The sequence below is a fragment of the Mus caroli genome, chromosome 2 (genome assembly GCF_900094665.2).
Source record: "Mus caroli chromosome 2, CAROLI_EIJ_v1.1, whole genome shotgun sequence".
NCBI classification, from domain to species: domain Eukaryota; kingdom Metazoa; phylum Chordata; class Mammalia; order Rodentia; family Muridae; genus Mus; species Mus caroli.
The window spans coordinates 127,861,202-127,888,301 of record NC_034571.1 but is presented as its reverse complement, the minus strand read 5'-3'; the positions used below and the strand labels follow the sequence as shown (position 1 = coordinate 127,888,301).

Genomic DNA, 27,100 nt, shown 5'->3' with positions numbered 1-27,100 from the left:
GAGATGACTGTTGATGATCCCAAAGGTGTGGTCCAGTGCTGGTAGGCACAGATGACACAAGTTTATGATTGTCATGTCCTGGCCAAGTTTAGAAGATGGCTTTCTGTAGACCTTTTCCTTATCTTCTGGCTCTTATCATTCTTTGTTCAATGTCACAGTCAATGTTCTGTGAGCCTTCAAGAACTGGCAGAAACATTTTTTTCTTTTGACTGAGTTCTCAACCATTCTTTAGTCTCAGCATTTTGCATAACCATGGCTCTCTGCATTTGCATTTGTTTAATGCAAAGATAGGTTTCTCTAAGTGAGGCTGAGAGTAGCCTTTGACTGTGAGTATAAAGAGATACTTAGATGGTGGTTTGATGTGATGTTAATTTAGTTATGCAGCAGTAGTTAAGTGTCCATCTCAGGCCTAAGATAGCTTCAGTCATGTCCTTTTGACCAGATTTATGGTATTAGACATAGATTCCTACATATGGAATGGGCTTCATGTCCAATCAGGGAGCATGTGGTTGCCCGTATTCAAGTTGTGCCATGGCTACCATCATGAGCATAACTTGAAGTTTGGTATTGTAGTTTAGAGATTTGACATCTGGGCAAGACCAATGATGCTCTTACCACCCCCTGACCCCACATCCTGAAGAACACCATCTGGCACTACGCAAGATACCAGCAGGAAAGGAGCTCACATAGTTCTTGTGGACAATCTAGAATCTCTTGATCTTTGTATTTATTATAAAATAATGTATTTCATTCATCATTTTCCTACCTTATATTTGTTATTTCTACTACTGATTTTACTAATCTTTAAACAGCATCTTTAAAATTTGTGATTGCTTGCTTCCTGGCCTTAAACTCTAATAATGTGCTATCATGCAATAATGGGTTGCTTTGTACAGGACTGGAAGAAGAGTGGCTCAAGAGTAATTGGGAAGAGAAGACAGATGGATCAAGACAGAAAACTAACTGGAAGAAGCAGCGGTCAGCAAACACATTAGGAGTTAACGAGGAAATGACTAATAGGTATGAGGAGAGAAGATAGCAATACCTCCAGAAGCCCATTTCCAGGACAGACAGTGAGAGCCAGGGCCAGGAGGATCATCTGACAGCAATAAAATGTTGAATCTGAGGCTCAGATTGCAAAGATAAGGACCTCAGGAGGCAGCACCAGTGTGGGTGAGGGACGCAGCTCTGACCTTTGCAGATGATAGGCCCAGGATTTATAACAACAGCACATGACAATTATAAAGGGAAGATAGAATTGTATAGTACCAAACTTGAAGTGCACACAGAAGACCATCAAAATACTGTTTTTTAACAGTGTGAAAAGCAATTCTAATAAAATTAGATAGTTTGAAAATAAACAATAAATATTGTCACTGGTTTTAAGATTTTGTTTCCTTTTTAAAGCTTTTTTTCTGGAATAAAGTCAAACTTCAGATTTTTCTAGCTCTATGGCAATTTTATGTTGCAGTGAAAATATTTATAATTGAGGTCCTTATGTAGTCTCATTGGGTCTTTTCAGAACAGTGGTTCTCAACCTATGGGTCATGACCCCTGTGGAGACTGCATATCATCTATCCTGTATATCAGATATTTACATTGAGATTCATAATAGTAGAAAGATTACACTTATAAAGTAGCAACAAACTAATTTTATGGCTGGGATCATCATCACAACATAAAATATGGCATTAAAGAGCCACAACACTAGAAAGGCGGAGAACCATGGTTGAGAGCTAATTTCAAGCCAAATAGTAAAGGAATTAAAACTATTTCTGGAAATTTAATTATAGTCTGACATTTTAGGCTGAAAATCTACGTCTCCCATTATATCTAGTCCAATAAGAATATAATGTAAACTAAGTAGAATTTTTAATTTTCTAGTAACGAAATTTTGCAATAGAAAAAAGTACAAAAACTTATTTTTACTAAGATATTTAATCTAGTTCAGCATTTTACCTGTTTGAGTATTACTGTGCTACCACAATAAGAAAATTCACCCAACCTCATGTGATGGGTGAGTGTAAATGTGGATGTCAAAATGAAAATTGTTAGAAATGTTGATTTCAGGCTTCATACTGCATCAGAATCTATACTTATTCAGGAAACCTCCATGTGATTTATATGTGCCAACATTTAAATATATGGCTAGGCCCAAAGCAGACCTTTGAAAGAGCAGGGCAGTCGGGGATCTGACTTGGCTAGCTTCAGCACAGTCTTTTATTTGTTCCCTCTTCAATCAAATAAATAAACAAATAGATAAATAAATAAATAAATAAATGATTTTGGGCTGTTGTGTGGCCCCCAAAGACCTTGCAGCTGTGTACAGCCTGGCCCAAGAGAAGGGGCCAGAGTACAATTACGTATAAGGAAATAAAGAGTCATTATTTGGGATCAAATTACTGATTTTTTGGACTTTAAACCTGAACTCATCGTGAGGCTATGGACTATGTGTCACTGTAGAGCCAGGGAGTCTTCCTGGGGCCTTGTCGTCATAAATCTAATGCTGAGTCCTCGTTACCATGGCCTGAGAAGGGCAGCTCCTTTGCTCTAGAGAAACTGCTCTTTCCCTTTCCAAGGAAACCAAGTATTCACAGTCACTGCACTTGGCTTGGCTCCAGCTATTTAAATCTTGAAACTTCTTAAAGGACATTTCCTGTCTCGGGTTTGATTCCACTCTTAGGACAAAGATCTTAACCTGAGAACATGACTCTCAACACCATCTGCAGTTGAATCTGCTAAAGTTTCAGTCTTTCCGTTTCTATTCCTTCTCCAGTGTAGACAGGTCCAAACATACTTTTCCTACCGTGTCACAGAGGTAGTGCCCTTTTATTTCTAAAGCTATGTTGTGAAATTTGAAACATGCATGTGGCATATGTGTTTACTTGGTACTATGAACACTTGTTAGTCACAAATACCAGTTACACTGATAACAGCTGTTTGAATGTTTACTGTATTCTGAAAAAAGATCTTTGCATCCACTAATCGACTCTCAATCTTACTAGGAGATAAATAACTGTTGCCTTTATTTTACAGAAAGGGCTCATAGATACAAAGCACTTACAATTTATGTCTTAGGGCTAATACTGCTTACAATCAGACCACTGGTTTCTTGGACTTCAAACCGGAATTACTAGATGCTGTACTCTCTACTGCGTTGTTCTAGAAAATTCAAGCTAAGCAACACAATTAAACAGATAAACCCACTGAACTGCATTCTATAGCCAACTTCCTATGGCCAGGGTACTTGTAAGCGTTTGTAAATAACCAATTGTTAATCTTCACAATATCATTTGAAAGACAGTCTGTTATCAACAGATGAGAAAGTGGATAGTTGTTCAATAACTAGCATAGGTGAGCACAGATAGCTAAGGGGCACTTGGAATTTGAACCTGGGCTTGCCTCTTGCAGACACTTCACCACTACCTTATAAGGATGAAGTGAATGAAGTTGTAGAGAAACAAGAAATAATATAATGGAGAGAATATGGAGCCCACCACAAAACACAAAGCTGATGTTCTGCAGCCCTAATTGAGATGAGCATCAGCTCAGCTCAAATTTTCCTTTAGTTCATGAGCAGAAATAAAGAGAAAAGTCCAGCCCTAACATGACTCACTTTGGTCTTTCATCCAAATCCCAGACATGTGGTAGATCAGTTAAATGCTCCCAGTTCTGAGAACAGAAAGGAATTCTCCAGGGCTAATTCAGCTTCTGGCTAAGATGAATCAACACACAGTGTCTTTGAAAGGAAATGTCATTTTTGTCAGTGTTTCTGTTTTCTACTTCTCTGATTCACGGTACTTGGAATGTTCTAATGCATTTATATTACCTTTTATTTTTCAGTATTTTTTTTTTGCTATACATACAAAACACATAGACTGGTGTAGCAACACATCTATCCATTAAGAGAAATTTGACAAACATTAACATTTTGTCACAGTTTCTTAATTATTTTTTAAATATATATTTATAACATTGCAAACTCTTGCAATACAGTTTAAATTGATTCTTCCTGTGTTTTTCCTTCTTTACCTTCTAGGAGCAAGCTGTACTAATATCAACATCACATCTATTTTTATAGGTATTCTGAAGAGAATGGTATAGATGGGGTCAGTGGACTAAGGTCTGGGGGGGGGTTAATCAAGCCTGTTGTTTGATTTATAAATAAAGTTTTATTGGAACACAGACACACTTCTCATTTCTGTATGTTTGTGTCTATTTTCATGTTGTAATGATAGAGATGACCATTTTTAATGGAACTGACCCCTGAAATGCAAACTGTCTGGGACCTCTTCATGACAATATTTCCTACCGCTTACTAGGCTCCCTCTATGTTTGAAATTAGTGCATCTATTTCTCAGCTAGACACTACTTGTAATCAATATTAATCCTTTAAAACAATGGTATTGTATATAGGCCCAGTTCATTTTAACTCCCACATTCTTCCACTACAGAAATGTATAATGTGAGGATCTCTACTTTTATGGATGACTACTCATGTTTATTTCTTTAGAAATGTTTGTTTCATACTTCATTTTGTCTTAGGACATAGCCAAATGAGTGTCTATTGTGGTTGTAAAGAGCTGAAAGAATTCTCTTCTCCCAGAGCATCAGCAGCTACCTCTGTGGCCATGCATATCTCATAGAATGTACACTTCTGTTCATCATCTACTTCAATGAGTTTCTGACAACCAGTGGCAGGGAAGGAGGTACTCAGCTTCATGTCAACACAGCTGACCACCTAGGAGTCATTACGGTTATAACTGACCTCATGACTTACCAATGTAATTGAGCATTGCTTTATGTATTTGAAAGCTATTTTGTTTCTTTTTCCTTTATTTCAAATTTCACAATGATATTCTGGTTGATTTGTTTGGTCCTCTGCAATAACAAAAGTTCTCTTAGCTCTCTCTGGCCCCATACTTATAATCTCAACCCACTTTTATCCTCATTGTTCTTTTCACTGTTTTTAAAAGGGGGTGGAGTTTTGCTTGTTTGAGGGCTAGGCTCAAATGCACACACCAGTTTCAATGCCACTGCTGTTGGCAGAAGCAAGAAGTGGCTTCATGTTATAAATGGATCTCATGGCATCATGGCCTGTCAGTTTCCCAGGGAATGGCTTCAACTTAATACTAACCTGCTGGAATCAAAAGAAAAGGCTAAGCGTAGCCTCTTTCAGAAATACATATTGTCTTAGTTAGGGTTTTACTGCTGTGAACAGATACTATGGCCAAGGCATCTCTTCTAAGAACAACATTTAATTGGGACTGGCTTACGGATTCAGAGGTTCAGTCCATTATCATCAAGGCAGAAACATGGCAGCATCTAGGCAAGCATGGTGCAGAAGAAGTTGAGAGTTCTACATCTTCTTCTGAAGGCTGCTAGCAGAATACTGACTTCCAGGCAGCTAGGATGAGGGTCTTAAAGCCCACACCCACAGTACCCCGCCTACTTCAACAAGGCCACACCTACTCCGATGGGGCCACACCGTCTAATAGTGCCACTCCCTGGGTCAAGCATATACAAACCATCACATATATTCATTCAAAATATTCTTTGAGGAGGTGAAAATATTCTAGAAAGTCTCTGGGTATCTCCCTGTTTACACACATATACATATAATACATAATATAACTGTATACATATTGAATTACAAGTCAATGCATACTGTTGTAAAGTACTTGCAAGGATCATGTTTTGGCACATTTATTTATTGTAATTATGTATGAAAAACTCTTTTGTATGTGTTGTATGCACATGTGTGTGAGCTATGGTCATCTGTGTGTACGCATGTGTACCTATGGGGGTGGGGGCTAGAGACTGACTTTGCACATTCACTTTATCATTCTCCCCATATGTCTTGAGACAGTGTCGATCATTGATCCTGGAGGTTGTTGGGGTTTATTTATTTATTTAGGTTTTTTTTTTTTTTTCGAGACAGGGTTTCTCTGTATAGCCCTGGCTGTCTTGGAACTCACTTTGTGGACCAGGCGGGCCTCAAACTCAGAAATCTGCCTGCCTCTGCCTCTTGAGTGCTGGGATTAAAGGTATGCACCACCATGCCCGGCTTGGAGGTTCCTGTTTGACTATGCTGGCTGCCCCAGGCCCCTGCCTGTCTCTGTCCCCTTCTCCAGCACTGTAATTCCAGATGCGCACTATCACAACTGGCTTTATGTGTATGCAGAAGAGCCAAAGAGCCAGCATTTCCTTAATAGTGCTATCTCCTCAGCCTCTGAAATTACACTCTCAATAAACATTTTAATACCATTTTAATTTCAGTGCAAACCTGAATGGCAGGTACAAAGGGTCCCATGTCTTACCTGCACTCCCAGATGTATAGCTTGTTTCATTATTAAATGTCCACCACCAGAATGGTAGATGTATTAGACTCAATCAACCTACATTAACTCATTACTATCACCAGCATCCATCTTTTATATTAGAGTTTGTTCCTTGATGTTACATGTTCTATGAACTTAGAAAAACCTAAAATGGCACACATCAGCACTTACTATCAGGGCAGCTCTTCTGGCCTAAGTATCCTCTGTTCCTTATAAATTTCTCTCTCCTTTTACATAGTGAAAGGGTCTTGGGATTTGTCATAATTTAAAGCGGGATATTTCAACACTTGTCACACATTTTAAGTACTTCATATTCTACTTGCAGATAGTTGCTAACTGCTGTATTTGTAACAGTGAAATTTGTAACAATATGTGGTATCAGTGCAAGATATGAATGAGGGGTAACGTGGTATGCTCCTTCAGACTGGCCTTCCTGCCTGAGCATGCCTCACTGCACTCCACTGCGTGAAGGAGAATCTAAATGCAAGGCAGCTGTCTCCATGATGCTGTGAAGAATCTTTGTGTTGCACAGCCTGTGTTTGAACCAGAAAAGACCCTAAGAGATGTCACTGCCGGTGTGCTGTGAGATAGAACACTCAGAATATTAGAAACATTTCTGACACTCCTGGTCTAAAATTTGGTAACAGAGTATCAAGAGAATGTTCTTATTTTCATCTCAGACCCAAAGAGAAGTGATTGTCAATCACAAATTGACAAGACTACCATTGCCACTGTGTCAGCCACAAGAAACCCCAAACAAGAAGTGTATTAGTGTCTGATAATGCCAGAATTGAGACAACATAATATTTGTCAGCTTGAGGTATAGCAAGGAAAGATGCATCATTATTTTCAGATGCCTTTAGGCTACCTTTGACTAATGTGCAACTCAAGCTAACTTGGGAAATAAGGAAAATTGATCAAGGGCATTGATTTATGTATTGTAATTGATGGAAAAACTGGCCAAATTGTAGAAGATGAAATGCATGAATAATCCAAGTTCATCAAAAAGCCAAGAGGCAAGAGCCCAGGGACAATGCTTACTGGTTTTGCAATGAGTTTGCCATCAGACTTTTCCAGATGGCATGATACCTTTCCGACTGGTGAGCTCTTTCCTACAGTTCCATCTATGAGTCTTTCCTATGGCTGTCCTAGATGATGGAACCTGTCGCCACAGAGAATCTGACTGGTTTCTTTACTTTTCATAGAAAATTCCATGTGCTGGTCTAATGGATCTACCTTTCGGACAATCAGTTCATGTCAGAACCTTGTAATTCATAAGAGGCCAAATTCTGAGCTAAGTGAATCAGTATGCAGAAGGAGTGGTGTAGAAAACACCATGAATTTTGTTTAAGGGCATGGGGACAACATGTGTGTCATTGTTTCACTTATACAGAATCTCATCATTTATGTCTGAGTGTGTTTACAAACTGGGTGGAAAATTCTTAGTAACTGAGTTAAGCTGACCACACAAATGTTTGTTAAACAACAAACAAACAAAAGATTTCTATGCTTGAGAATTTTTGTCTTTGGAAATTAATTCCTATGTCTCCCCATAGTTTTAAGTTTTGAACATCCTTTTGGCCACAGGATTGGTTATGTTGACTTTCTATGTTTCCTATTGTAATGTGAACTGTGTTGGAATGGGATTTTTAGATGTTAGGTTTAATAGGCTGAAGGACTATTCCATAAAAAAGTATGGGTTTAGAAATGCTGGGGTTTAGGGCATGTGTACTGGCAGCTCTGGCCTGCTCCACACCTTGCTCTATGCTTTGTGCTACATTGTGAAGAAGTGATACCCAACCACCTTCCTCCAGTCAAGAGAAACAGCACTGCACTAAATGGTACTCTGCAGTTCTAGAAAAGCATTCGCATGCATGGAAGCACATTGACCATGCAGAGGTCCAGTTTCATCTGTTTTAAGCAGGTGCTAGATCTACTACAATGCTAGACTCCTTAGAGAAGTTATTTGTCTGACATTCAGGAAAAGTTTAATGTAGTGAAGTCAGACTAAGATTATCATGAAGTGAACAGTGTGAAAAATATTAGCCCCTTTTCTGCAGTTTTAATAAGGTTTGTCTCCTCTGAAACTCAAGCTAAATTTTAATTGTCATTGTGGTCTTGGGTAATGGGGCCATCAAGATGTGACATGTTCATTGGGAAGATTATTGGTGTTCTTGGAATTGGAGTGTGAGGGAGTCTTCATTTTCATGGGACTGAGTTAGTGACACAGAGTGAGATATTAAAAAATGTGACCCTCATGTCTTTTCCATAGAAACCTGCTTTCCTTTTATATCAGAGCCCAGGGTTCTAGCCAGATGTGACTCCTCCGGTTTAAATTTCAAACCACAGAACACATTTAGACAAATAAACCTCTATTTTTTCCAATTTCAAACACTTAGTTATCTTGTTACAGAGCCAATGATGGACTAAGGCATCCAGCCTCACACCAATGAAGAGATGAAAGAAAAAGACAGCTACATGTGCTTTTTGAAATTAGATGAGGAGAGGTCTGTTTTATAGTTGTGAGCTTTGAGGGTCTTTTTGCATCAGCTGGGTGGGTAGAGGCACGATAGTTCTCTCTTCAGCTACTTTCCTGACTCATCCCTTGTGTATGGAACTCCTAATGATTCATACGCGTAGCTCCACATCAAGTGGTTATATGCTTGGGACAGTGGCCCCCAGTAGCCTAATATCACTTTTATGAAAATATTTGGTATTATTCTAATCCTAATGGTCTTAGAATTAATTATTTTGCCCATGGCTGACTTAGTACTGCACACTACCGATAATAAGTGCATGCAATCAGGTTCTGCTATTATAGTAATTATCTAGCCCTGCTTATTCTAAAAGAAACTCTGTTTGAAGATATAAATGCAAAGAGATTAAACAAAAGAAAGGAGGAAAGAAAGAAAGAGAGAGAAAAAAAGAAGGAAAGGAAGAAAGATCACAGCTAATTCCACAGTGGGGGGATTTCAAGAAGGAATCAGGGAGCAATCACCATTGCTTGGGAGGTAAATGGTATCGCTTATTTGCTAAACAGAAACGTTTGACAAAATTAAAACTGTTCCTGGAAAATTGGGTTTTAAGTACTCACAGGTAGTTCCTCATTAACATATAACATAATGAAGGAATTCAGGTAAAATGTAATTTTCTCATTTGGAAAGCAATCTGTTTAAAATGCCTTAATTATACCTCCCGACTTTATTTTAAACCCAGTAGTAGACTTGATTCTTTCCCTTGAAGTGAGGAGAGGCTTGGCCCTTGGTAAGAACCTTAATCCTGTTAGTCCCTCCTCTGCTGCAAGAGCTACTCTGTGCCTTTGGCTTTTCATTTGTTTTCATATTGTTGTGCTCTCTTCTAGATGACTTTAAAGTTTTCTGCACTGGACTTCAGAGCTGTTATATTCTACCTCTGAGCTGGACCATCCACTGCTAAGTGCTACCATGCCACTCCCTTGCCTAACTGAAACCCACTCTCACCTGTACTAGCAGTACATACAACCCTGTTTGCTTAGCTCCAATGTGTATACGTGCACAGGAGAAATCATAGGTAAGTTGTTGGGGGTTCTGGGGGAAATATGATTTCCATCTATAGGTTCTTCAGAAAGCACATGGACATCTAGGGATGGGCAAACATTTTGGTTTGAGAAGATAGCCAGGGACATTGGTCTTATTAGGCTGGATCTATTAACAGCAAAGACCATTTTCCTTTATGTTTCCTGATATACAGTGGAAAACACAAGAACCAATAATACACACAGATAAACGTCTGCCTTTCCATGCTACTGTTACCATGGCTCCCTGACTCCTATGCTGTACACCACACCACAGTTCTGTCTAAATAGTTTGCTCAGTCTCTTAAAAGATAAATGCTGCTCTCTCTCTCTCTCTCTCTCTCTCTCTCTCTCTCTCTCTCTCTCTCCTCTCTCTCTCTCTCTCTCTCTGTATGTGTGTGTGTGTGTGTGCATGCATGTACATCCACACATGAACATATGCATGTTCTTTCCCCATTGAACCAAGGTCCTCATACATACTTCTCTGAGGTCCACCTCCACCTCCCTTTGCCCTCCTTCTTACCCCACTTCCTATCTCACTCTGTGCTTGATGACCAGTGGTACCCAAGCTCAAACTGTGTCTCAACAGGTCTGAGCATTTCCTAATGACCCCTATCATTCTCTTAGTGACAGCTATTCACATTCCTTTCTTATCTCTTTCATAATATCTTAAGCAGGGTAAGAGGTCTCAGGGCTCATAATCCATTGTTCTCAGGCTGTTTTCTGATTTTCCCCTTGCTTAAAAAAAAATCCCTGTAGTCATCCTTAGCATCCTCTTTTACCTTTTATTATACAGCAAAACCATCAACAAATCTTTGGCCTTGGAAATAGATTCTGAGTCTAGTCTCTATTTAGACTTTAGCCCAAGCATTCAGGTATCCTTCTCCCTTCTGTCTTTGTATGTCTGGAAGAAGAGCAATACAGTTAGAGTGTGGCACACCATATCCATCCCCTGGGCAGTGACAACAATAAAGGTGACTTTTAGAGTGCCAGCTGTCACTGGGCTGGCATCACCTGACATCCTGTCGTTTCTCGTCTTTTACCACATTGTCTTCAACTACACTGGTCCCCGAGTTCTACTATCATTCTGGGCATTCTTGGGATCCTGTCTCACTTATCTTCCTCAGGTTTTCATCCATGGGCATCCTCTCATGTATTCAAGCATTTGCCCACTCTCTAGCCCTCCCCAGTCCTCTGCATTTGACCTGTCCTGATTTGTTTTGCTCTCAGTCTGCTTTCTCTTCTTATGTTCGGTTATTTCTCTAACCTTAGTGCTCAGAGCTGTGCAGGACAAATAGCGGGTAAGTAAATCTTTGTTTGAATCAGTAGATATTATTATACTGCCAATGAGAAAATTAACTAGTTAGTTAGTCTCAAAAATTTCTTTTCATCTTCAGTGATATACAGATTACTCATTGCGAACACTTAGCAAGATTCCTCAAGACAGTGTGACTGATGTCAAGGCAGAGCCACCAGTCTTTCTCATAGGATGCCAAGCAATTGTTTTTCTCCAGGACTTTACATATGGAGGGGAACATAAGACACAGTCAGATTGTCTTCAAGCTCTTCTTCCCTGCAAAAAACCAACAGTGACTTATCTTTCTTTTCTCTTCTTTCTTTCTTCCTGTTCCCTCCCTCTCTCCCTATCATTATTATTATTATTATTATTATTATTATTATTATTATTATCTTATATTTCCATTCCTTTCAACTCTCCCTTTCTGTATCCGCCTGTCTCCTTCAAGCCCTGGCTCCAAAATAACACATTCAAGACATATTCAGCTACCGGGTCTCCAAAGACTGTGATGGAAAGGAGCAAGTTGGAAGCATCTTGTCTCTGTCCCGTGAGGTGGGGGGGATGAGGAGAGAAGATGCCGCTGCTGAGATGGCTTTCTGTCTTGCATTTCTGGGGCTACTGGGATACAAGGTAGCTCACAATCAGACATCTCAAGCATTTCTTTGATCATCTTTATACTTTCTCTTCACTTTTGCTCAGGGATCTCCATGTGGAATCCTGTCTGGCTCCAAGCAGTTCATGTTTAACACATGCTGAAAGGAGACTCAAAGAGAGAAGGCAAAGGTGCTTTTCTCCAACATCCCAGAATGGCAGCTGCTGTGGCTTATCCATGGTGTAAGGAGGAGATGGAGTCCAAGGTGCCCTTTCCTCACTTTCTATTATAAACCTCTCTCTTTTGACTTCTGAACTTCTAATCTTTTATAAGAGTTTCCAAGTGGCTGACATTTCCACAATGTCAAATTTAGGATTTATCTGACTAATATTCTTGCAAAATTTAGGCACAGAAAGTAAGGAAAATTTTATTTTCCAGTGACAGATGCGCATAGCTATCAGATCAAGAGCGCAGTGGACTGAGCTTAGCCTGTGTGATGATTGGTGGGGGAGACTGAGAAATGACATAGGCATGTGCTGTTGCAATGTATTTGGAAACAATAAAGAATGGGGACTCTCAGAGACTGGACCACCAACCATAGATCATCTTGACTTAGACCTCCCTAAACATATGTAGCAGATGTGCAGATTGGCCTTCATGTGGGTCCTCCAACAACTGGGGACTATCTCTAAAGCTTGCCTGTCTGTGGAATTCATTCCCCTAACTTGGCAACTATTCCTTTTTACTTTTCATCTGTATTTCAAAGAATATACAGTTTCTTCTCTTTCCCTCTCTTCTTGTATTTATTTGTTTGGCACCATAATTCAGGTCTTGAACTTACATCTACCATACTAAATCCCAGCTTCCCAAGTGCTAGGATTATAGGTGTGTACCTCTTGTCTAACTGATTTTTTCTCCCCCAAACAAACAAAAAAATAGTATTTCCTATGTATCAACTTCTCTCATTTATTTAGCTTGAAGGTGTCAACTGCTAGAATGTAGAAGTTGACTTTCATATTTTAAAAAGTTCCCAGTGACCAATGGGTATACAGACAGCAGCAACCGGGGTTCTCAGTGAGAACAGGTTGGGTTTGGGAATAATCAGAAAAAGGGAAGTCATTGTAAGACATACAGTCCATGTCCTCCTACTTAAGATTTTGGAAAATCACAGGAACCTTCTATGGGAGAAAGCTTTAAACAATTACCAATAGAGCAACCTCAATTTCTTTTACTCTGAAAGATAAGAAGATTAGAGTCCATGATGCTCAAGGTCTCTAGGACTTGGACATTTTTACACAATCTATCCGTTGTTCTCAATGTTGAAATGACTCCTTTCTTTTATCCCTCCTTCACTCTCTCTAGCCCTTCCTTCTTCCTCACCTTCTTTCACCCCCCCCCCAAGACACTTTCCAGGACCCTATCCATCACATGCCAAAATGGAACTCGATTTCTCTTTCCAAGAGGGACTGAGCTCTGCTGTTTTGCTTTCATTGGGTCACATATCTATGGCAATGCATTAAATGCACCACCAGGCAAGTCCAGAGTAAAACATGCAGAAAACATGATGGCACTTTTGATAAAAAGGAAAGAACAGTGAAAATTTCATGGAGATCTTTGGCTGGGAAAGGAGGTGGTGGAGCTCAAGTGAGGCCTAGACCTTATGCAGAAAGGCAGGATGAGTTGGAAAGCAAAGCAAAGTTTCTAGAAGAAAAGGAAAATGACCACCAATAAGACCTTTTAAGATTTTAATAAAACAGCCCACAGGAAGAAAGTATGGGAAGAAAGAAGGGCTCATTAAAAGGGAGAGACGGAGAGCTTTGATGTTGTGTAGATGTTGGGAAAATAGATCATGTGGATGAAGTTAAAGAAGGTTCCAGGAACTCTCACACTGTAACCTTCAAACAAGTGAATTAAACTTGCCAAGACAGACCTGCAGAGGGTCCCTTTAGAAAGTGCAGATGCTGAAGACTGATGCTCTGTGCACACAATGATTTTTTGGAGAATACATTCTCTCTCCCTGTCTCTCTCTACCTCCCCCCCACCCCTCTCTCTCTCTCTCTCTCTCTCTCAGTGTGTGCAAAACAACATTTAAAAATATAGCTGGGAATTAAAGCAGAACATAGAAAAAAAAACCTATGACCAGCAATTATTTTTTTTACAATATGCCCCCAGGAAAGGAAGCTGCGTTGCTTCTGGATTGTAATAGCTCTAAATTAGGAACTGTCAGGGTATCTGTCAATTATAGCATAAAGAACAGAATACTATGTAACAAAGAGAATTAGCAAATTCTCCCCATAAAGCGGAGAACACTAAACTCATAAATCTGGAATAATAGAAGACAGACAATAATGGCTACATTCTATAAAACCACTTAAAGATACTTTGAAAACAGACAGAAGAGATCAACTTTAGAAGAAGGACTTTTAGATGGGTAGATGCCTGGGATCCTGGTGCTGATAGATTTTATGGGATAGCTTTAGATCTGCATCCTAGTAATACGGGTGTGCTTCCTTGTCAAAAGTCCACCAGGCTATAGTTAGGATATGAACACTTTGCTGGGTGCTTAGTGAACATTCATATGGCTATACGAAAATGAATTTGTTTTGCTTTGCCTGTTTATAAATGCTTAAAAGAATTCACTGCTAGAGAAAGATGAAAGCAGTTGTATCTGCCAATGCTTGTGCAGTTAAGCGACATATAATTTCCTCTCACAGCAATTATTGGACATCTCTGTCTCAACCCACTGGGCTCGAAAGCAGTTGAGTGTGCTGCTTCCCAACAGAATGGAGCAACATTAAGGCTGAAGTCTGACAAAAGAGGTGCTGATTTGCAATATGCACAAGTGGGGGTCCTACCAATGTGTCCTACAATTTGGTATTTCATATCAGAGCCTGGTATCCTGTCTGTCAGGTGACAGATGACTTCACTAATTTCATGGAACAGGAATCAGAGAGGGGGCGAGCAGACAAGACTCCTATTATCCAACCACTCAGGCATCACATATAAGACTCATTTCTCCTTAGACCACAAGCACCAGGCTCTCTAGAACACCATCTCTAGAGCTTTTACTGCTGATAACTAGAGAAGGAGCTTATTAGACCCAAAGGTAAACATAGGGCTTTCTAAATGCAAAGGAGTAAGGTGGTGCCTCTGCTTTCTTTACAGATTGGGATTCCTCTGGGCTAAATTCCAGGACAGATTTCATTACTGGTTGAGCTTCTTTGGGAAATGAGTGTTCTCTTAACAGCGCAATTGGGGTCCCTGAGACCCAAAGTTGTATGCTAGCATATAGCAATCCTGGGACCTGGGACAGGCTGCCTCTGGCTCACAGCACTTCATAGTTTGTGGCCCACAGGATGCTGCTCACAGTGAATGTGATTATAACATACTAGTAGACACACCTACAAGGCAGTTGCTCTACCACACCCAGAGAGAAAAACAGGATACATGATAAAGTATTGTAGTGGGCAGGCAGAAGAAAAACATTTTCTCTTAAGACACACTGTCCAATCGCAAATTCGTCCTGATGAGTCATTTAGCTTACTGGAAATGACATGGATTTTGTGGAGGGATGTAAATGACCTGCCTTTTACAGTCTGAGGTAACCTCACCAGTTAGGTCTTTAAAGTAATTCACTAACTAGTGAAGAAAAGTGCTTGAGAAATCAAATACTCATTGTTCTCACTGAGTGACTGCAGACCAAAATTCAGCTTCAGTGATAAGAAAATGGAGGTAATCAGAAGGAATTTCTTCTATGCTGTTCAGCTACTAAGACCATCAGTGCATTCTTCTGTCCTCACCTAAACAAAGTGCCCATTCCACTGCTCCCACCTAAGTTCAGCTTCTCTGGACAGTAGAATAGGAACAGTTCCTCCCCCATCCTGTGTGTGTGCATCTGTGTGTGTGTACATATGTATGTATGTATGTATGTATATGTGTATATATGCATGCATGTACTGTGTATGTATGTGTGAAGTATGTATTGAATGTGTATATGTGTATGTATAATATATATTTATGTGTGTATGTATGTATATATACATATGCATGCTATAGCACATATGTAGAGTTCAGAGGACAACTTGTGGGAGTTGGTTTTCTTCTACCCTCTGAGTTCTGGGGATTGAACACAGACTGTCAGGGTCAATGAACCATCTCACTGACCTACGGCTGGACATTTGGAGTTATAGATCAGATGGTAGTATTTTTGACTTTTGATTATTTTTATGATTTATATCATAACAACTCACCTTTTCCATGTACAAATATCCCTAGACAATATGGAAGCAAATGGGTGTTGCTATGTTTCCATAAAATCTCACTTATAAAAAGAGAGGGTTGTCTCAGTTTGGCCCCAGACTTAACTCTCTCAAATCCTATACTAACTCCTCTTTCTCTTGTCTAGTCAAAGATACCTCCTAATAAGTCCACTTATCTACATGAACAGCTGGGTTTCCTGTACAAGAGCAGTCTCCATCATATATAAGAAGGTATTTCATGCCTTAAAAGCACCTTGACCTTGCTCTCTGCCTCAGGAATTTTCCCATGTCTCTGTTGTGCATTACATCATGACTTTCCAAAGAGGAAACTGATTTTCATTTCTTGTTGCATCCCAAATTCCCAATGTCATTCTGGTCAGGGATTTGAACCTGAGACTCCACTGAGGTGTCCCTAACAAGGTGTCTTTATAGCAGTGACCTTGGTGTCATTAGAGCCGGTTGTCAATGTCTGGTCTTTGTCTTCCTTGGAACTCAGAGCAACACTGGTGTAGTGTATTTCATTCACCCTTGAAATCGTCTTTGACATACATTTATGGGTGGTGCCTTGCAGGTTGCTCCTTCAGTTTCTTTTATTTCTGACTCTTATGTGATGTTGGGGTGTTCCTGACTCGAGGTCAGCGTCCTTCTCTATCTAGGGTCATTTTCCAGTTGATCTTTCATCCAGCTTCATTAAGTCTCATGATGATTTTAAACACTAGTAATTATCTAATATTAATAAATCTAATCTATATCTAATTCAAGAAGTTTGTATGTCACATTCATTATTCAACACTAGGCCCATATAATGAACCTCCCACTCAGCATGTCCACATGGATTTTTCATGATCTCAAATTGAACTGATCAAAACTTAATCTCTGGCATATACCCCAAACTCAAAATTTACAGTTTAGATTAAACTTTCCTATGTCAATGAGGGATAATTCTAAAGTATGCCACATTCAGGACAAAATGCCAACACCATCTTTCTTTGTCCTTTATATAGCATAGATCATAAGTATCTGCTGTTGGCTCTTACTTCAAATTATGGAGATCAGACCCCCTTTGATTTCCTCCGAAATCTCTTCTTTGCTCCAGTAAATGGCAGTTCACTTAGAGCAGTGCAGAAGTTTCGACTTAACTTGATTTTCTCTATTGCTGTCATCTCCCTCCCCTGACCCCACTCATTACTGAAGAAACACTAAGTTAGATTACATCTTCCCTCAGTTCAGAACTCCCTAATGGCTTCGAATTCACTCACAATAAAAGTGGAGTCCTTCCTTGCTATGGCTTGTTCTCAGCCTTGCTGTCTCTCTCCTGTCGTGTGTGCCCTGTGCTGTCTCTAGACATACCAAGTTCTATCTTGCTGGAGAACTTTTATACATTTTGTTTGTCTGTCTGGAATATTCTATGTCAAAACATATTCCCGGGTTATTTCTTCAGATGCTACAAATCTTTGCTGGGGTATAACAAACTCACAGATACTACAGGGATTAACACCCTTAGAGGCCATTAAGGGCAAACCTCTCCTCCATCGTTGATTTTGGACCTCAACCCACATTTGGTCACTTCCCAGCTGATCTCTCATTGAGCTTCATTTAGTTTCATGATGGTTTTAAATGCTATTTATTATCTAATGTCTGGTAACTCTAGAAAAAGAAGCCCTTTCTAAGGATTTAAAGTACTCTATGAGAAGGTGGCAGGAGGTGTCTGCTCTTCCTTGAAGCCATTGAGACAAAGCAGCTTCTTCCTAGTTAAAACAGAATTCAAGTTTTATCTTTCAGCTTAAGTGGAGATCTGATATTCTAAGCTACCTAAAACACCACATACTAGGCTCTCCTCCTATTAAGTGTTAACCCATCTGGGTCTGTTACTTGTCTGGTCAGGAGTTCATACCCTAAGAAGAGAAGATTATCACCCTGATGAGGTAAAGAACTCCTCTTTGCCACAAGCCTCCCCACTGGTGCAGACTAGACAGTGCTTCCATCACAGTCTTTTCTGCTTTTCTGCCACCTAATCCAGAAAATATATAACTTCTGTTTTCTTTCTCCCTTAAAAAGAATCTTCTATTTTATGTATATGGGTGTCTGTATATATGTTTTTGTATCACGTGTGTGCCTGATCTCTGAGGAGTACAAAACAGGGTAGAACTAGAGTTATGAAAGGTTGTGAAACACCACATGGGTGTTGGGAATTGAACCCAGGTCCTCTGCAAGAGCTGCTGGTGCTCTTATCTACTGAGCTGTCTTTCCAGCTCCATCTTTTCCCTTCTTTCTTTTTCTTTTTCTTTTGGGTATTGCCACAAAAACCAACCAACCAACCAAACAAACAAACTCACAAACCCACAAAAAACATATTTTCTCAGGCACTCTGGGCATTTTACAGTTTCTCTGAATTCACAATCCTATTGAGCCCTCAAGAGGAATGCTTTTCGACTCCATTGCAAATGGTGTGACTCTCTCTCTCTCCTTTCTATCTTTCTCCTTCAGGGTTTACAGCTCGCCAACAATGGTAGGTTTCTCTCTTCACACCTCCTTCTGATTCTGTTTTTAAAATTATTTCTTATTAAGGAGCTTGAGAACCTAAAAAGGAAACCCCCGTTTCCCGGGTAATAGAGTTGTCTGGTGTGACCAGCTTACGTATTGTCCACTTCCCAACACTCGTAACTTCAACTTGACCTTTGCTAAGTCTTCCCTTCCTTCCTGGTTGATTTTCTTAATTGTCTCTCCCTCACTAGAATTGCTCCATATGGCAAAGTCATTGTTTTGTTTACTGTTTTATCCTTAGCAACCAGAACAAACCTTGTGATACTGTGCAGAGCTTCATACAATTGTTGAATATGTCAATGGGTGAATGATCCCAACTTCTTCACTTTATGGATTAAAACCTTACATAAATTCTCAAGGCACTTCCAGGCTCGTATCCATGTGTCAGGAGAGTATGGCTGAGATTTCAGTACTGTAGATTCCTTAAGTGTTTTCTTCCCTTTCCTGTGTTCCTTTCTATGTCCCTAATTTTGAACTTATTAATATAGATTTCCTCCCCTGCTTATTTCTTTCCTACAGTAAGAAAAAAAAATGGCCTCTGTGCTGGAGAAACATTTCATTTACAATGGCCTTGTTTTCTCCAGCAACACAACAGCCCACTCTTGTCTCCTCAGCAACAGTTGCACTGCTTGTTTTGCATTTATTTAATTAATGGGTTGAATTTTGAGAGGTGATCTTGTAGAATACTGAGCAGTGTGTAGATTTTTCCCTACTTACATCATAGTCTGTCCCCCTCAAACTTTCATTTTCCTTACATGCTCAGAGGTGAAGACAAGAGACATCCCAATGATTTTCCTTCGTGTTATTCTGTCCCCCCCGCCACTCCCCACATCACAGCATATGGAGATACCTTATTAAGACTGCAATCTGAGTGGAGATACAAATAAGTCATTATTATGAGAAGTGTCATGCAAAAAGTCCATATTGCTTAGGTATCCCAAAGACTCTGGGAAATGTTTGTACATTTGAGAGTATACACATGTGCTTAAGAATGCAGAGTTGGCTCTTGTAAGTAAGCTGATGGGCTGTCCCCATTGTGCTCAGAGGTCAAGACCTGAGATTCTATTCAGTGCAATGTTTGTCTTCCTTAATACGAATCTAGCTTGAAAAGCTGCCAATAGAAGTCCCCAAATCACATCCAGCTCATAGTTCTAATTGTTCATCTAACATGATATATGAAAACAACTGCTGTCTATATTTAACATCCTATCTGGATTCTCTAGTTCCTTTTGACCCAGAGGTCAGACAATGCTAGATTGCAAGGCCTAGCTAGATCTGCAGGATACAAATCTTCTGGGAAATTGCTAAATATGCAAATACTCAGAGTCTACTCCAGACTCGCCGGGTGGGTCTGTGCACACAATCTTTTAATAAGGCTCTCTAGTGACTCTGGCCACAATCAAGTTTTGTACCTACTTGTTCTCAGCAACTTGGAGAAGTGGAGGAGCGGTGACACTGATTAGAATGGCTCATGGAGATGGTCGGAGGGACTAACATCCTCTCCAATCTTCTCTACCTTATTTCTGTGCAGTGTAGCTATTAATACACCCAAGGTCCTGCACACATGTAAGCCTACAACTGCCTTTGCAGTCTGTGAGAAAGAGTGATTGTCCTTGTGGCTGAGGATGCTACAGGAGTTAAATGAGATGTGAACAGGGATACTGAGCATCAAAGCACTTCTGAATGACAGGGAATCCCAAAGGAAGCTGGACCAAAACTTGGAGAACTAAAGGCTCTACCAGACTACTAGAAAAAGCCATAGGGCAAGTGCATGTGCAGAGATGATCATGAAGGAGAACAACGAGGTGTGATAGCTATGCTTGCATAAGCCTTCAAGTCCAAGGTCCACAGGAGAATAGAAGAAGTTAAAGCCAAGATGACAGTAATAATGGCTAGTGGACATGTGTCTCTGAATGAGGCCAGTGACTAGCATTGCTGGGGTTTTCAAGGAGGATGTAGTCATGGTGCGATGTTTAAAAAAATATAGGGTGCTCCCTAAAGATATCTTGTCCAGGTTTTTATATTCCTTTTCCTTTCTCTCAGATGATGAAGCAGCCACATTTATGATGAATTTTGTTTATTCTCTTCAACCTTTGTTTTCATTTACTTAATGGATACCTCCCTCCCAACCTTGCAGTAGATTGTACAAAGGAGTCAGTGGAATCAAAGTTAAGAACCTAAAAGAACCAAGACATTCCCCATCTCTGCTGAAGCTCTGCAGTGTGGCCTGGCATCTCAGGGAGGTGAGATAAGATCCTGGAGTGCCAAGTGATAGCAAACACAGTATGGCCACTGGCCTTCTGGAAAGCAGGGATGTGTAGAGAACACTGTGACTTACATTCCTATTCCTCAGACACATTAAACCCCCAGAGGGAAGCTGATTGTTCAGGAGCAGGAAGGCTGGCACGTCAGGCTGTGTCAGGAGGATATGACTGTTGTTTAACTGTAAGAGACACTGTTTTTAGTCCAACCACAGAGGGAGTTTCCTTTGTATATCTGTCCTTTCTTAAGGACTAAATTAAAATTTCAATTTCAGCCACACGTCGTGGCTGGCATACAGCTTTAGCTCCAGCACATGTAAGGCTGAGACAGGATGACTACAAGCCTGAAGTCACCCTGGGCTCAACACAACATTCAAGGTTTGCGGTCAGGCTGGCACACATAGCATAACCCTGTCTCAAAAACAAATAAACAAATAAGAAAGCATCTAAGTTCATCAAGTTTGGAATTGTTTCTATGCTAGTGTTTCAAGTACACAGCTTCCTTCAGAGATTGGCCTTCCCTGGCTGACTTATTAAGAGAAGCGTTCCTCCTTCTGCTTCTACCTCCTCAGGCCTCCTGCTTTATTCTTCTGCACATGACTTTAACTGACCTAAGGCATGTTTTGCTGAGAGTTAGCTGGTAATTTTTTTCTAGAACACCAGAAGAAATATCCATGTTCATCACGGAAGCTCTAATACTGGAATTGTGTCTGGCACAGGAAAGACTCCCGCTGCAAATACATGTTGAATAATGGCATGAGCTACTGTCTACTTGTAAACAAAGTCTTCTGCTAGAATTCAAAGTTCAGGGGACACAGGGTTTTACTGTGCATCCTATATCATGACTTAAGTCTCAAACTCTGGATCAAATAGCTGAGGTACATACTTACATATCACAGTGGACCTAGCCACCAGGTTCTTCCAGCATCCCTCAGTCCCTGCCTGGTACATGCAATGCCTTCCCCCAGAGGCTCTTCCATACCTAAGCTAACCATGTTGGCTCCCTGCTCCTTTTTACCTTCTGCTCTCTTTCTTGGCTCCTACACTTAGACTTGGCTCCTCTCTTTCTCCTCTTCTCAATTGACTCAGGGTCATGGCCACACTGGATTCACCCAAATGGGCCTAGAAATTATAATCTAAGGAAAATTGGTGTGTTCAAATCACAGAGAGGAGGAAATTGAACACTTAGAAAAATATAACTTCACAAAGGCTTAAAGCAACAGAAGATAAACAGATTGATGCACAACATAGTAGGTCTACATTCAATCTCAGTAAAGACCTGCCTGCAAGTAACATTTACTGAACTGCTTAACTAGAAACATAATGGATATCAAGATTGGACATTTCATAAAGGGGGATGTAGGTGTATCAGAAGAGAGAAATTTTTATGACATGCTTAGCATTTGTTTACCTATAGTCATCTATGTGGTTAAACAACCCAGTAAGTTAACAAAAGAATTCTAAAACAGGGAGGAAGAGAAGGCAAGTGCAATGCCAGCAGGGCAGAGCTCTCCACATTGTATTCTTTCCAAGTGTAAATTATACTTTGTTGTTATATAGAGAAAACAGATTAGGATTTAACATACATGGAAAATGTAGCTTCCAACACCGCAGAGTATTGTATCTGGTTAGTATTTTATTCATTCTGTTGAAAGAACCAAAGTTGATGACAGTAGGGAGAGAAAACTTATAGAGGCCACCTCCAGCAGGAAGACAGGACATCAAATGAGGGATGGATTGTCATCCCACAGTCACAAGTCTGATCCATAATTGTTCCAGTCTGAAAGAATTACAAGGATGGAAATGGAGAGGAGCCTGAGGAAAAGAAAGTCCAGCCACAGGGCCAAAGTGGGATCCAGCTCAAGTGGAGGTCCCAAGGCCTGACACTATTACTGAGGCTACGGAGCTCTCACAAAAAGGGATCTATCATGACTGCCCTCCAAAAGACCCAACAAGCAGTTGAAAGAGTCAGATGCAGATGTTTGTACCTAACCAATGGACAGAAGCAGCTGACCCCTGTTGTTGAATTACGGAAGGCTGAAAGAAGCCCAAGGAGAAGCCCGAAAGAAGACCTTGTAGGAGTACCAGCAGTCTCAATTAATCTGGATCCCCGAGATCTCTAACATTGGACCACCAAACAGACAGCATAAACCAGCTGATATGAGGCCCCCAACACATATATAGTAGAGGACTTCTGGGTGTGTGTTCAGTCAGAGATGATGTACCTAACTCTCAAAAGATTGGAGGCCCCAGGGGGTTTAGAGGTCAGTTGGGGTGGGGGGATATGCATGTGGAAATAGGTGGGTCAGGAGGAGATATGGAATGTGAAACAGTCAGAGGGTGGATTGGAGGTGGGGGGATAAAATATGGAGTGTAAAAAATAAATTAACTAAAAATAATTTTAAAAAGAACCAAAGTTGATATTACAGAGATGGTCAGAAATAAACCCCTGCCAAAAATCACTAACAGAGCAGGCTAACAGGTTCAGTTATACAATTGTCAGAGCACCAAAATCCAATTATAGACAACAAGTCCCTGACAACACACCCTCACCAGGAGTGACTCTGTAACTGTGATCTTAATATGCATGCTCTGTGAGGGCACACAAATGACTTACAGGCCCCTAAATATGCTTAGATTCCTGTTCTTAACTCTTGAAGGAAATAGGAAGTTCGGTAAAACAAAGTATGAACATGGATGGGAGTGGGAGCCCTTCTTTAGATTGTGTTCGTTTCAATCCCTTCCAAATGCACATTCTAGAACAGCAGTCCCTCTAGACCCCCTTTGGGGTCACATATCAGATATCCTACATATCAGATATTTACATTACAATTCAGAAGAGTAGGAAAATTATAGTTATGAGGTAGCAACAAAATAATTCTATGGTCGGGGTTCTCCACAGCTTGAGGAACTGTGTTAAAGGGTTCCAGCGTTAGTGAGAGTGAGAGCTACTGCTTTAAAGGACGCATCACACTCAAGAATTTACAACTTCTTGTCTGCTATATTGTCTGTATACTCTGGATCATTCTGTGCACTTCTGGAATGCCTGCTTTTTAAGTAGAATAGTAATTAATTACAATGAGAAACCCCATTTTTAAAGTCACTTTTCGAGTCAATAGCTGAATAATTATTTACTATTTAAACTTAACCTGTATTTTTATTTCATGTTCTAACTAAATAACTACTACATGACTGCTGGTAATTCTATGTGGTGGGCAGGGGAAATAGGCTTAGACTGTGTTGATGCTGAGCACCCTTGGAGAGTTAGAAATGAAAATGGAATTAGAAATGGTGCTACGGGGTGGTGGTCGAGCACACCATTAATCCCAGCACTTGGGAGGCAGAGGCAGGCAGATTTCTAAGTTCAAGGCCAGCCTGGTCTACAAAGTGAGTTCCAGGACAGCCAAGGCTACACAGAGAAACCCTGTCTTGAGAAAGAAAGAAAGAAAGAGAGAGAGAGAGAGAGAGAGAGAGAGAGAGAGAGAGAGAGAGAGAGAGAGAGAGAGGAAGAGAGGAAGGAAGGAAGGAAGGAAGGAAGGAAGGAAGGAAATGTGTCAACACCAACAAGAGAAGGAAGGATGCTCACCAGGTGAGGTGAAATGAAATGGGGTTTTATCTACAGTTTGTTTTGCAAAGGGATTTTATCTAATGCCCTATACCCAATGAAAACAATCTCTGTTGTTGAACATAGATGCTATTTTTTTTGTTTGTTTGTTTTTGTTTTTTCTTGGTGGGTTTATTTTTTATTATCCAATTGAGTTTCTTTAATTTTCTTTTTCTTTCTCTTTTTTTAAAATTAGGTATTTATTTCATTTACATTTCCAATGCTATCCCAAAAGTCCCCCACACACTCCCCACCCACTCCCCCAACCACCCACTCCCCCAACCATCCACTCCCACTTCTTGGCCCTGGCGTTCCCCTGTACTGAGGCATATAAAGTTTTTATTAAAAGCTGTTTTAAATACATATATACTTGACAGTTAAATTATTTTCAGATGGCAGCTTAACCCAAACTAAATATTAAAGGAATTGAAAATCTTCCACATGTATTAAACAATATCATCAAAGATCAGGTGAAGATGACAACTTTCAGGGTCCCCATCTACCATACCTTGGCCACTTCCTCTTGAAAAGCCACAAGATTCAAGTGGGAAATGTTCACCAGGTCTGGTCCATACACCACAGTTATCATGCGCTGTTCCAAGTGTCCGATGTTCCCAACATCCAGAAGTTCACGCAACTTGGGGTCCTGAATAAGAAATGTCAAAAAGAGTAGAATATAAGGAAAAATTCTAGCATGGTAGAAAAACTTTAAGTGAACTAGAAGTAGAACTGCCTTTTGCAGAAGAAACTTGTACGAATAGAAGTCTTCCATTTTACAGTGACTGGGGAGATCAGAGCTATGGAGGAAAACTTTCCAGATCAAGACATGTGGTTTTCAGTGAAGTACTCTTTCCATCCTACGGCCATCCTACAACACACTTTTATGCATCCAAATTAATCTTCTATTCCCTCCAATCATCTAATGAGCTAAACATTGAAATTGAGGAATCTCATCTTTTTCATTCCTTTATGGACATGTTCAAACAAACAAACAAACAAACGATAATCTTATGGGATAAAAATGCTCATTCCTGCTACAGTTTAAACAATTAAATTGCTCCTAGAAGCATATGTGTTGGTATTATTGGTAAATGGTCCGAAGTTAGGGGGTAGAATTGAGTCTTATTGGAGTCTTCTGATCACTGTGAGCATCCCTGCAAAAGTGATATTGAACCCTCTCTTCTTCCTTTCCTTTAGCTCTTCCAGGCCATCGGGTGAATGGGTTTGCTGTGTGCTTGTTTTTGTGAGATGTGCTGTTCACCCACTAGATCACCAAGAGCAATCATAGACTGGAACCCTAAAACATGAGCTGAGCTGAGCCCATTGTCATTATAAGCTGATTGTCTCCAGGATTTGCTACTATCACAGAAAAGTTCCTGGGGCAGAAACATGACTAAGTCTCTTGCTGTGGCCCTTCTTCTACACTGAGTGCAGATATAAAAGACAGGGTGTTAGCATGAGCTTTGCATATGACAGTTTAAGTCCCTCACTTAGTATATTCTGGGATTTGGACATGGGGATGCTTGCTATATTTTCTGAGCAAGCTACAGTCTTTTGGAACCCTATAAGTAACAATCCCTTGGAGATATAGTTTTTTGTTTTTGCTTTTTTTTTTTTTTTTCTGGGAAAGGGAAGTTTCCAAACTCGCAGAACTCAAAATAAAACTGAAAATAGGGCTTAGTCAACTTGGCTGCATTTATTTCCCTCCCACAGGACAGGCCCTGTAGGACTTTTCAGTCCATGCAGAAAATTAGCATCAAATCAATCTCTTAGCAAATTTGTTGCCAGCTTCTGAGCAGGACCAGGGTTGCATTTCTATTTATCTAGCAAACGCCAGGCCACCAGTGCCTGATTCCTGACCTGGTGACTCTTGCCTTCTTCTGGGGATTTTTATAAACCCTTGCAAAGAAAAAACAAATTAAAAAAAACAGAATAAAAATAAGCAAAATCTTTCCAGCTAAGTCACTCACTCCGTATCATCCATTTTCCCTTCACTTAATAAACCTTTCTCTTGTGTGGCTGTAGGAAGAGGTGCACTTTTAGGCAAGCTATGGTGAAATAAACCTTGCCCTAAAGAGCTGACAATTCAATTCCACCGGTAAGACAAGAGCATATGAAGCCAAGTGAAGCCTCCTGGAAAGATGAGCAGCTTCCCTCAGAGCATCACTTCTGTATCCCATAAAAGGAGAGTTATAGACTCAAAGTGCGGGATTTCAGCGCTGTAGAACCAACAGAAGATGAAAAGGGAATCAGCAGGCATGTGATGTATCACTGAAACTGGAGAGCTAGAGGCATGTAGAGGCTCTCCAAAGGGGGTGCCCAAATGATGCTCAAAGGATTTCCAGAATTCTGTCTGCTATAACAATATTACTGCAAGATACAATCAGCAAAGATGTACATGGAACAGGGCATCCTTGTATGTTTTACTACTAATGGCTGGTGACATACATACATTAAAAGTCCCTTGGTCTTTATGTAGTTAGAGTTGGTGTATGGGCTTAAGTTGATAAAGCAGGCACTGAAAGAGAATTGACAATGGAACCTGAGTATTTATGAGTCTATGAAAACTCTTCATCTTCCTTCTTTCTTTCTTTCTTTCTTTCTTTCTTTCTTTCTTTCTTTCTTTCTTTCTTTCTTTCTTTCTTTCTT

The 27,100-nt window shown here is 40.2% G+C and overlaps 1 protein-coding gene across 2 annotated transcripts in view; it reads right to left on the bottom strand.

The window, feature by feature from the left end:
• The window catches only part of Plcb1 (phospholipase C beta 1), a 673,173-nt gene that overhangs the window by 228,669 nt on the left and 417,404 nt on the right, over positions 1–27,100 (bottom strand). For both annotated transcript variants that reach the window (XM_021181191.2, XM_029472272.1), the window contains exon 4: positions 24,960–25,097. In XM_021181191.2, coding sequence (XP_021036850.1) covers positions 24,960–25,097 — 138 coding nt within the window. The remainder of the gene's footprint in view (positions 1–24,959; positions 25,098–27,100) is intronic.